We start from the raw sequence: 12,592 nt of genomic DNA, 5'->3' as shown, positions 1-12,592 counted from the left end.
TTAAGTGCTTTAGAGTCGATTCTGACTCATAGCGACCTTGTCTAGAGTTTTCAAGAAGCAGCTAGTGTGGTTGAACCACTGACTTTGTGGTTAAAAAACTTTACACACACACACACACACACATATATATATGTTGTTGTTGTTGTTGTTAAGTGCCGTCGAGTCGGTTTCGACCCATAGCGACCCTGAATAGGGTTTCCGAGGCTGTAAATCTTTACGGGAGCAGATCGCCTCATCTTTCTCCCGCGGAGCAGCTGGTAGTTTCGAACTGCTGACCTTCCAGTTCGCAGCCCGATTCATAACCACTATGCTACCAGAGCTCCTTTACACACACATATATATATATATATATACACATATATACATATATATACACACACACAAACATAAAGTGCTTATTGGGAGATCTGATGTGGTGCTGTAGGATAAGCACTAGACTATAATATAAGGTCTGTTGGACTACAAGGTCAGAGGTTCAAACTCACCAGACATTCTCAGAAACCCTAGACAAGATCGCACTGAGTCTGAACAGACTCAAACACAATTAAAAATAATCTACTTTTCATTTTCTATATCCTGTCATGTTTGTTCCATAAAAGTCCCATAGTTGTCTTCTAATCCCCCTGCTCTTTAGCACCATTAATCATTACGGATACACACCTACTGTGACTGTGACTCCACCTCTCATCTTACGTTTTTCCATTTACAAAGCGGTAAAACTTGCCACAGCTATATTCCAGCCTCAAGTTCCATCCCACTGTTGGTGCTGATAATAGGTGCAGTTGAATTGGTTCTGACTAATAGCAACACTAAGCACAAGAGGATCCTAAACACTGCCTCATCCTACAACCATCCTCACAACTGTTGCTAACTTTGAATCCTTTGCCACTGCCACTGTGCCAATCCATTTTGTTGGGGGTCTTCCTCTTTCTCGCTGACCCTCCACTTTACCAAGCATGATGTCCTTCTCAAGGGACTAGCCCTCCTGATACCATGTCCGAAGTATGTGAAACCAAGTCTCACCATCCTGGCTTCTAAGAAGCATTCTGGCTGTTACTTCTTCCAACACAGATTTGGTTGTTCTTCTTGCAGGCCATGGTACTTTTAATATTAATATTTTCCTCCAACAAAATAACTCATTTTCCAACTTTCACATGCATCTGAGATGACTGAAAATACCATGGTTTACGTCAGGTGTGTCTTATTCCTCAAACTGACATCTTTGCTCTTGAACACTTTAAAGTAATCGTGTGCAGTAGATTTTCCTAATGCAGTATGTCATTTGATTTCTTGAATTGCTGCTTCAATGAGAATTGATAGTGGATCTAAGCAAAATGAAGTCTTTGACAACTTCTTTCTTTATCTCCATTTATCGTGTTATTTACTGGTCCAGTGGTGAGGGTTCCAATAGATCTTGATAATCCTTATTGGATGGCATTTACCAACTCAGGTTCTAATATAAAATTTATTTTATCATGTTTAGGAAGGTGACCAGGCTACAAGTAGTTCTTTTGGTCCCAATGCAAAAAGTCCATTGACCACTCCCCAACTCTGAGAACAACTGCTGAAGCTCACTCTGTTAAGCCATTGTACAAAAGGCTCACTCCACTTAGCAATCTAGGACCAGCTTCTCTGATAACAATAAAAGTTGTTGTTGTTGTGAAGTGCCTTCAAGTCGGTTCCGACCCATAGCGACACTGTATAGGGTTTCCAAGGAGCAGCTGGTGAGCTTGAACCACCAATCTTGCAGTTCAAACGGCTTTGCAGTCTGGCGCATTAAACCACAGTGCCACAATAAAAGTTGTTGTTAGATGCCATCGAGTCTGTGCCAACTAATAGTGACCTATGCACAGCAGAATGAAACACTGCCTGATCCTGAGCCAACCTCACTACTGTTGCCACACTTGAGTCCATCAATGCCACCACTTGGCCAATCCATCTCCTTGGGGGTCTTCCTTCCTTTTTTTTTGGTAAGGTGGAGACCTTACCAAACATGATATCCTTTTCCAGCGACTGGTCCCTCCTGACAATATATCCAAAGTATGAGAGATGAAGTTTGGCCATCTTGGCCTCCAACGAGCACTCTGGCTGCACTTCTTCCAAAATGGATCTTATTGGTTCTTTTGGCAGCCCATGGCATTTTCAATATTCTCCTCCAACACCATAACTCAAAAGTATCAATTCTTCTAGAGTCTTCCTTATTCACTGTCCAGTTTTCGCATGCATATGAGGTTATTAAAAATACCATGGTTTGGGTCAGGCAGCTTATGGTAATTCCTGGAGAACCAACCGTTTGACATGGAAAAAGACGTCCTGGATTTTCCAGACTTTGCTTCAAAGATGCTCCCCCTTTTTGGTCCTGGGTAAAGGGTTAGTGTATAAATTTAGCTTTAATATTAAATTGATGTTACTCATTCTTAAAAATACAACTATTTTTATTTCTGTAGACCATTTAAAGGACTAATTTGGGATTACCAAATAATAATAATTATTGTTGTTGTTAAGTGTCATTAGTTACTTCCAACTCACAGTGACACTGCATGGGGTTTTCAAGGAGCAGCTGGTGGGTTTAAACTGCTGACCTGTGGTTCATGGTCCAGTGCTGATCCTACTACAGTGCCGCATCAATAGTAAAGATAACAACGGTTAAACTTGGAATGATGATAGTAGCTGCTGTCCACTCTGAAACATGGTGACCTCATGTACAAGAGCAATGTTGGCTGGCTCTGTGACATCCTCATAATCACAGGCATGTTGAATCTACTGTACTGAATATTGTGCCAATCCATCTCACTGATGGCCTCCTTCGCCATGGCTGGGCCTCTATACGTTACCAAACACAATGTCCTTCTCCAGAGATTGATTCTTGATCCATCCTCTTGGCCAGAGTTAGTGAATTGGCAACGTTCTATAGCGATGCATAAGTAGATCACCAGACCTTTCTTCCTACAATGTATTAGTCTGGAAGATCTGCTGCAACCTGTCCACCTGTGTCCAACCTGTGACCCAGATGGTATTTGCAATACTAGTGGCAATACTAGTGGCATGACTTCCATCTTTAAAACAATACGCACAGATTCAGCTCTTCCTTTAGCTATACCATCTATGTCCACATAGTAATCAGAACTGAAATCAACCTAATTTTCTATCCCTGTGTTAAACCAAGCTGAGAGCACACACACAAGCTAGGGAATCCTTGCTTCTGGAAGATAAGAGAGCACACCATCTAAATTATTGCACATATTAAAACTAGTAGTTTATCTTCTAGATGCCAGGACTTTGCTTCACAGTTCCACAAATTCAAAATTCTTTTGCCTTGAATTTGGTCCAACCCAAACTTACTGCTTATCTTGTAAGATCCTTTATAACATTCTCCAGCCCAGATGCTAAAACCCTGCACCTATCTCCTCCCTGATTTTTCCCTTCCTAAGCCACCACTAAGACTATCAAGGTGATGTTCTTCCTTACAATAATCCTAACGAACTTAGCTTTTCTTGAGTCACAAGTTTTTCTGTGGCCTTCTCCAGTCATTAGTCAACACTGACCTTTTCTCGCCTATGTTTTTCTTCCTTGGGGATGTTATCTGCTGGTGCTATGTCCCCAACGATGCATTCTGCCATATCGTGAACGAGGGCTAGGCGTACACATCTAACCAGGCAAGAAATGTTAAATAATTACACAGAATCATACACACTACAAGTGCCTGCTCTATACGATTTTAAATTTACATAATATATTTTCTCTTTTCACCTTCACAGGGTATTTTAATACAATAGTTTTCTAAAATGATTATATTCTTTCAGCCTAGAGTTCTGAATAAAAATGGCTAGCTAATGTCCAACATCATATGACAGGGGTTTTACAAAGTTTGTGGGAAAATGGAATGAAAAGATAATGGACTTTTCCACAAACTTCTTGAAGCTTCCTCGTATCTACGAATGCAAAGGAAATTATTGTCAATACAATGAATATTTTTTTTTTAGAAAGCTGGCTAGTTTCTGAAATTTCACTGTGAAAGGTTAATCACTTCAGCTTACAAACTCAAGAGATGATCTGGCTGTAGTGTTTGTTTACTGAAACAATCATTTCTCTTTTATACTTAATATCTTGCTTCTGAACCACTTGGTTACATCAAAGTAGGTGGTTATTGAATAATAGCTACAGTAAGATAGCCTTTAGTTTGAATTCATCGTGAACACTTATTAGCTGTGTGGTCTTGCTAAATTCTTGAACTTCTTTAAAATTCAATTTTGCCAGCCTACATTTTATCATCTATATAAAAGGCACAGCAGTATTTTATGAGGTTAGTATGAAAATTAAATTTGGTAATTTGTGTTCCTGGCATATGTTAGTCATTCACCAAATGGCTCTGAAGATTAGTGACAATGAGATTAGTGAATGAGTATGATAATTTTCATCTAAATAACAAAGACAGGTCATGAGGTAAATGCCCCAGAGAGACAATATGTTTACATTCCCATTATTACAAAGGCAGTTCAAGGCCTAACAGCCTCCCTTTGGTTTCCTTGCCTCCAGTCTTTTATTCAATGCAAATACCAAACTACTCCTATTCTCAAATTCACACAACATTACTTTCATCCTGTGCTAGTTGCCAAGAAATCTCATTTGTTCCACATCTTCTATAAAGTAATAGGAATCCTATTGCTGTTGTTAAGTGCTGTCAAGTTGGTTCCGACCCATAGCGACTCTATACAGGGTTTCCAAGGAGCGGTTAGTGGATTTGAACCACCTGCCTTGTGGTTTAAACTGATCCTGTGGTCGAGTGTTTAAACCTATAGCACCAAGGCTTCCTAAATAAGTCCTTTGACACAATCAAAACGGAATTACTCGTTTCTGAAACATACCTTTAATTTCCCTGACTGACCAGAGCGTGAGTTTCTATGCCTTTCTCTCTGTGTGCCGTGCCTTTGCCTCCTTGCTCTCCCTATCCCTATGTAGGAGTCCTGGTGTGGCGCTGTGGGTTAATGCACTGGACTGCAAAGTGCGTTTCAACCTCAAGGTCAGTGGTTCAACCTCACCAGCTGCTCCTTGGAAATCCTACGCAGGGCCACTATTGGTGGGAACTGGCTCTTTGGCACTTAACAACAATTCCCGATGTAGACCCATCCTTTAACGATCAACTCAGATTCAGCCTCTGCATTAAGATCCCCAAGAACCAATGACCTCCCCTACTATCATCATACTTGGCAAATTTTCTAATATAACAACTTATTAGGTACTTTCTACAGACGGAGTCCTGGTGTGGCGCTGTGGGTTAATGCGACAGACTGCAAAGCCGTTTGAACTGCAAGGTCGGCAGTTCAAGCTCACCAGCTGCTCCTTGGAAATCCTATACAGGGTCGCTATGGGTCTTAATAAGGAGTTCTGGTAGCGTAGTGGTTACGCATTGGGCTGCAAACCACAAGGTCAACAGTTCGAAACTACCAGCTGTTCCGCGGGAGAAAGATGAGCCTTTCTGCTCCCATAAAGATTTACAGGCTCAGAAACCCTATACAGGGTCACTAAGAGTCGGAACTGACTCCACGGCACACAACAACAAAAACATGGGTCTTAATTGACTCCATGACACTTAACAACATAACAACAACAGAAGTTACTTAGGGCCTCTGCAATTCATTTGGGATTTATTTATTGTCTTACACATTGCTAATAAATGAACTTTTCGCCTGTGCTTAAAAAAGCATTTTAAACACTTGTTGACTGACTGAGGGGGAGGGGAGATGGTATCACTTTCTCAGCAATCTCTAGCTTGTATAAAGCCAAAAAACACCTTACAAATGGGTGTTACTAGTCATAAAAGGGATTAAGTACAAGTCACAGTGCACTAATATAGTGATAGAATTTTAGACATGAACATTCACTTTCAAAGCCTTGGAAACCCTAATATCATGCATAGTATTCTCTGAGTCCATGGAAGGCTCTCTCTTTTGCCAAAGAAAACCTAGATTTAATCTAAAACAACTGAAGCAATCAATATACACAGAATCTTGTTTTGCCTCCATTTTTGCATACGTGTAAACTAATGCACAAGACACAGGCTTTAGTCATAAAAAATGGTGCAGCAGAGACCCTCAAAAATCTCACTGTCATTGAGTTCATTTTGACTCATAGCGACTCTTTAGCACAGAGTAGAATAAGGATGTAAATCTTCACAGAATCAATTACTGAATCTTTCTCCTGCACAGTGTCTGGTGGGTTTGAACCAGACCTTTTGGTTAGTAGTCAAGCACTTTAACCACTGCACCTCCAGCATCCCTTCACAGAGCTCCTCATTGACATAAAAATTCCCCTCAGCTTACCGGTCTTTGTTAAGTTTGTCATCTTTGGTCACCAGAGCCATAACTGCCATCCTGTACATGTGATCCGATACACTCTCTGGCTTCTCTACATTTCTATATACCCAGCCAGTCCGTGGGACCCTCTGAAAAAAATGAAGAAAAAAACTTTAATAAACAAATATCATTTAAACTGCATGCCATGCTCTTCAAAAGATATCCAGGGAACAGATGCATAGAAGCAGGGTCATGTCAAGATTTTACGATGTACTTAAACAATATTTTACTTAAATAAAGAGTCCTCATAGTACTATAGGATAAGCACTGGACTGCTAACCACAAAGTCAGCAGTTCAAATCCGCCATCCTCTCCGTGGGAGAAAGATGAAGCTTTCTGCTCCAGTAGCCCTGCAACTCAGTGGCAGTGAGTTTTCTGAGCACTGCGGCTGCACCATTTTTTATGGTGGCAATGGATTCAGTTGTTTTGGTTTACTTAAGTAGGGTGGGGCCAACTATTAGTGCATCTGGCTGCTAACCAGAAAGTTGGTAATGGGAGTCCAACAAGAAGCACTTTGAAAGAAAGAAAGGCTCTGTTATCTACTTCTGACAAAGCTATCAATGAAAACCATATGGAACACAGTTCTACTCTGACATACATGGATCACCATGAGTTGGAACTGACATAACTAATTTGAAAGATCAACAGCTGGAATGAAATAAATCCTAGTAGGAGGAGGGTGACTGGTTACAAGAGTGATTCAAAGAGTGGTGATGCTATGCTATCAAGTTAGGTATGGACTCACAGCGATAGGGTTTCAGAAGTTTTAAATTTTACTGGAGCAGAAAGCATCATTTCTCTTCCGTAGAGCAGTTGGTAGATTTGAACTGCTACCTGTTAGTTAGCAGTCCAGTGTGTAACCCACTATTCCACCAGGGCCCGGATTTAAAAGTATGCAATGTAAAAGTTCAATAGTCAAGTTACTATGCTGTTGTTATTAAGTGCCGTCAAGTTGGTTTCAACTCACAGTGACCCTATCTAGGGTTTCCGAGAGTGACTGATGAGTTTGAACTGCAGACCATGTGGTTCAAACAGGCCTTATGGTCCAGTGCTTATTTTACAGTGCCACACCATTGTGTTACTGATATATACAAGCGATTTGAAAAGTTCCTATGTTGTTAAGTGCCATCAAGTTGGTTCCAACCCAGGTTGTTCATCTATGAGGGAATAGATGACTGAAATGAATTATGCTCCATGGCCCCTCCCAGTTGTTCCCCTGGAGAAAACGGCCTGCCAATCAGATCTGCTAAGATTACCCACTCCCATGGAGCGAATTGTGTCCAGAAAACTCTAAGGAGCAGTTCTGCTAACACATGATTGGAGGGCAATTAACAAAAACACAATTAAAAAAAACAGGACAGTATCTTATTTTTCGTAACTACAAGCGTTGGTTTTTGCCTCTGAATGACCCCTTTTTCATATAAGAAGAAAACACTGGGGTGAAAGTTATGAAACCAATCCAGTGACAAATTCCTCAATTCTGATGCATAACAGATAAAATATTTTTAAATTGTTTAGCACTACCAGCAAAGGAGCTCTGGTAGCGTAGTGGTTACGAGTCAGGTTGCCAACCTCAAGGTTAGCAGTTTGAAACTACCAACGGTTCCGTGGGAGAAAGATGAGGCGTTCTGCTCCTGTAAAGATGTACAGCCTTGGAAACATGGTGCAGGGTCACTATGAGTCGGAATCAATCGACTCCATGGTACTTAACAACAACAACAACCAGCAAATGAAAGGCACTCTGGTAGCATAGTGGTTATGAGTTGAGCTGCTAATCTCAAGGTCAGCAGTTTGAAACTACTAACTGTTCCTCAGGAGAAAATGAGGCTTTCTACTCCCTTAAAGATTTACAGCCTCAGAAACTGTATACAGGGTCGCTATGAGTCGGAATTGGCGCCATGTCCCATAATCAACCAACCACCAGCAAAGGAGTCCTGGTGTGGCACTGTACTGCAGGCCTAAAGGCTGAGAGTTCAAACCTACAAGTCAGTCTTTGGAAACCCTATACAAAGTCTCTATGAATCAGAAATGACTCGATGACACTTAACAACCAGCAAATGAGTCCTGATGTAGTGCTATATAGGATAAACACTGGACTTCTAACTGCAAGGTCAGCAGTTCAAACCCACCAGCTGATCCTTTAAACCCTATGGAGTCCCTATGAGTCAGCACCAACTCCAGGGCACTTAACAACAACAACCAGATCATTATGTGACTAGGTGCTATTGTATTTTGTCTTCAGAATACTAAATTTCTACAGAATTTTGTTAATAATACCAACTGTGGCATGAAAGATTTGGAGAAAACCATCACCAAAAGCATTAACTAAATCAGGACTGGTCAAGGGATGCACGCTTGTTGTTGTTGTTAAGTACTGTGGAGTCTGTTTTGACACATAGTGACCCTGTACAGGGTTTCCGAGGCTATAAATCTTTACCGGAGCAGAACACCTCATCTTTCTCCGGCAGAACGGCTGGTAGTTTCGAACTGCCGACCTTGAGGTTAACAGCCTGATTCCTAACCACTACACTACCATTAGTATTATAAAAAAGAGGTTCTGGTGTGGCGCTGTAGGTTAAGCACTGGACTGCTAACCCCAAAGTCGGTGGTTTAAACCCAGCAGCCGCTCCTCAGAAACTATACAAAGTCACTATGAGTTGGAACTGACCCTACAACACTTAACAACATTATATAAAAAGCAGCAGTGGAGTCCTGGTGTAGTGCTGTATGATAATGCATTGGACAGCAATGTCAGCGGTTCAAATCCAACAGTTGCTCCTCTGAAACCCTATGCAAGCACTGGACTGCTAACTGAAAGGTCGGCGGTTCAAACCCACCAGCCTTTATTTGGAAACCCTATACAGAGCCGGTATGAGTCGGAATCCACTCGACGACACTTCACAAGAGATATGGCAGTCTGCTCTTCTCGAAAGATTTGAAAAATAAAAGTGCTATCAGTCGATTTTGACTCGTTGTTGTTAGGTGCCATCGAGTCGGTACCAACTCATAGAGACCCTATGCGCAACAGAACGAAACACTGCCCAATCCTGGGCCAACCTCACAATTGTTGCCACGCTTGAGCCCATTGTTGCTGCCACTTTGCCAATCCATCTCGCTGGGGGTCGTCTTCTCTTTCTCTGACCCTCCACCTTACCAAACCCTTATGTGTCATAATAAAAGTGTCCAGAGTTTCCAAGGTTGCAAATCCTTCAGGAAGCCGACAGCAGAGAGCAATATCACGTTTAGTCTACACACCACCGAGGCTCCTGGGAAACCCGTTCGGACAATTCTACTCATCTCTATTTGCTGAAATCTACTGGGTGTCTGCGAGTTTGGTTTGGGTTTTTATTATATAAAAGGCTCAACATCGACTTTTTTATTTGGAAGAATTGAGACAGATTTTAAGCACCCCACTGAATCTGCAAGTTCGATGGATTCTGATCTTCCAGAAGCACCGCTCGTTACAGCGTCATTGACCGCGGAATGTATCCTTGCAGACGCCCCCCAAGAGCTGCAATGCTGGGATCACCTCTCGACCCCCTGCCTTCGGCCTCAGTACCTGGCCGCGCGCTCCCTCTACCAGCTCTCTTCCTCCGCCTACCGTGCAGCGCACAGACTGCATCTAGAGGGGCTTTCCGGGCGAGACGGGAGGGAGGAAAGAGGGAAGGCCGAACGGGAGTGGGAGGCTCGGATCCGCACTAGGCCACCACCCCAGCCGCTTCCCGCGCCGTCGCCCCCCGGCCCCCGGCCCCCGGCCCCCGGCCCCCGGCCCCCGGCCCCCGAGGCCCGGCCCGACGCCTGCTCACCTTGAGCTGCCCTACCAGCCGCAGGAACTGCAGCAGGTTCCGGGCCCCGCGGCCAGAGGACACGGCAGCGGAGACCGAAGCCATACGGTCATCAGATCCGAGACCTAACCTAACAGGCCACGCGGCCGCAGCACTAAACTCCTCCTTCTCCTTCCCCAGCCCCTCTTTCCTCTTCCTCTCTGTCTTCTCCACCTCCTTTCAGTCCTCCTTCGCTACCGGTCTAGTCTTCCTTGTTCCGGGCCTCTGTGGCTGCCGCTTAAGCATTGCGCCCCCAATGGCACACACGATGCTTGGCACACACTAGGCACTCAATATTTAAAAATTTACAAAACTACCAACTTTAAACGAAATTGCAGTTAATGGGGAGGAAAGGAGTCTATGCAATGTTGTGCTTCTCAGAACTCAGTGTCTAATTGGGAGATGAGGTTAGGAACTTTAATTCAAAGCATTTTAACAGAGACGCAAAGACAGTTTTAGGAGGGGGGAAAGTAATTAAAAGTAGCAAGTGCTGGGAAACTTTAAAGATAGCAGCAGTAAATGGGCTAGGGAGTGAGAGCAAGCCCAAGCTAAAATCTCAACCATCCCAGTACCTGGAATACCTTGGTGGTGCAAGGGTTAAACTGGATTGATAACTAAGTAAAGTTGGTGGTTCCCTCTGAACTCTTCAGGCAGCCCCTTCAGGAGAAAAACCTGACTTTGTGCTCCTAGAAAACTCTGGTGCAATTCTACTCTGCTATATGGGGTCACCTATGAATCAAAATCCACTCCTTGGCCCCTGACAATAACATATACCTGATTTAGTGATTCTGTGAGGAACTTACTATACAGATAGAAGAGTCAGGAGTGAAATGCATCCTTTGGGCCTGGGATTCCTGAACTGTGAAACTTATAGATCCAGAGGAAGTTGGATGCCAAGACACAAAGCAAACTCCAAGGAATGCTGGGCCTATAGATGCTAAAAAGGACCTGTCTCCTTAGCCGGGCTCTCTGAATTCAGCATCCTGAACAGTGAAAGAAGAAAATTATGGTTGTTAAAAGCTTGTGGCATTTCTGTTATAGCAGCACTAGACAGCTAAGACATCAAAGAAAACCAAAGAATAACTTCTGTGGAACTCTACCTAAGCTAACCAGCATCTAAAGAATTAATTATTAAATCACTATATTGTACATGTAGAAACTGTTGAACTGGTGTGGGTTTTGTTGTGTATTCTCAAAAACAAAATAAAATTTAAAGAGAAAATGAGTAAACATGTTTGGAACCCTACCACAAAAATAAAAATCATATAAAGATACAAGTTTATGATATCACCATTCACCAACTGTTTGCCTTGCAGGACCCAGTTCCTATGAGTTACCTATCCTGATTTTTCTTTCTTTTTTTCTTTCTTTTTATCATCATTATACACTTCCTTCTTAGGAATTGACATGGCATCCTGAGAACCTCACTTATGGACTCCAGAGCTGTTTGGGTTGGAATTCTCACAGTTCATATGCTTACAGAAGTAGGCATTGACAAAGTAAAGGGGATTTCTTAAGTAAGCCTTTATGGAGGTAGGTTATTTTTAGAAATTTGTATCATTCATTCAGGATTTAGGACTGAAAGGTTATTCAGATGGGAGAAAATCTTCTTTGGGGGGGGGGGAATACAAAAATTCCATTAATAACAGATTTTTTAAATCACTGAAGTTATCAAGTGTCTTAGTTACCCAGTACTGCCGTAACAGAAATGCCACAAATGGGTAATTTTAATAACAGAAATTAATTTTTTCACAGTCCAAATTTGAGTGTGGCTCTAGGCAGAGGTCCTTCCTTGTCTATTTCAGCTTCCAGGAGCTGCTAGCAGGCCCTTCATCTTGACTTGTAGCTGCAGATTGTCTCTCTTCCCTCTAGTTGTGGCTCTTTGTCTATTCTTTTGGTTACTTAGAAATTATTAGGTTTAGGATCTGGTAAGACCTCTTTTATATATTGCTACAAATGAAGTATTGTGTTAGGCAAATCTGCTTCATAAGACCTTTTAAAGTATTGAAGAGCAAAGATGTCAGTTTGAGGACTAAGGTTTGCCTGACCCAAGCCATGGTATCTTCAATAACCTCATATCCATGCAAAAGCTGGACAGTGAATAAGGAAGACCATAGAAGAATTGATGCTTTTGAGTTATGGTGTTGAAGGAGAATATTGAAAGTGCCACCGGCTGCCGAAAGAACCAATAGATCCATTTTGGAAGAGTATTCCTTGGAGGCCAGGATGGCCAAACTTCGTCTCTCATACTTCTGACATATTGTCAGGAGGGACCAGTCACTGGAGAAGGATATCATATTTGGTAAGGTGGAGGGTCAGAGGAAAAGAGGAAGACCCACAAGGAGATGGACTGGCCAAATGGCAGCATTGATGGACTCAAGTATGGCAACAGTAGTGAGGTTGGCCCAGGTTTGG

The 12,592-nt window shown here is 42.4% G+C and overlaps 1 protein-coding gene across 1 annotated transcript in view; it reads right to left on the bottom strand.

The window, feature by feature from the left end:
* The window catches only part of HDDC2 (HD domain containing 2), a 32,630-nt gene extending 22,386 nt beyond the window's left edge, over positions 1–10,244 (bottom strand). Inside the window, exons 1-3 of the mRNA XM_006834691.1 lie at positions 10,160–10,244; positions 6,321–6,442; positions 3,546–3,648 (exon numbers count right to left, since the gene is read on the bottom strand). Coding sequence (XP_006834754.1) covers positions 3,546–3,648; positions 6,321–6,442; positions 10,160–10,243 — 309 coding nt within the window. The 5' untranslated portion in view covers position 10,244. The remainder of the gene's footprint in view (positions 1–3,545; positions 3,649–6,320; positions 6,443–10,159) is intronic.
* Between the last annotated feature and the right edge of the window lie 2,348 nt (positions 10,245–12,592).

The sequence above is a fragment of the Chrysochloris asiatica genome, unplaced genomic scaffold, assembly GCF_000296735.1.
Source record: "Chrysochloris asiatica unplaced genomic scaffold, ChrAsi1.0 scaffold00013, whole genome shotgun sequence".
Taxonomy (NCBI): domain Eukaryota; kingdom Metazoa; phylum Chordata; class Mammalia; order Afrosoricida; family Chrysochloridae; genus Chrysochloris; species Chrysochloris asiatica.
The sequence above is the reverse complement of the archived record's forward strand: the minus strand, read 5'-3'. Positions and strand labels throughout refer to the sequence as shown.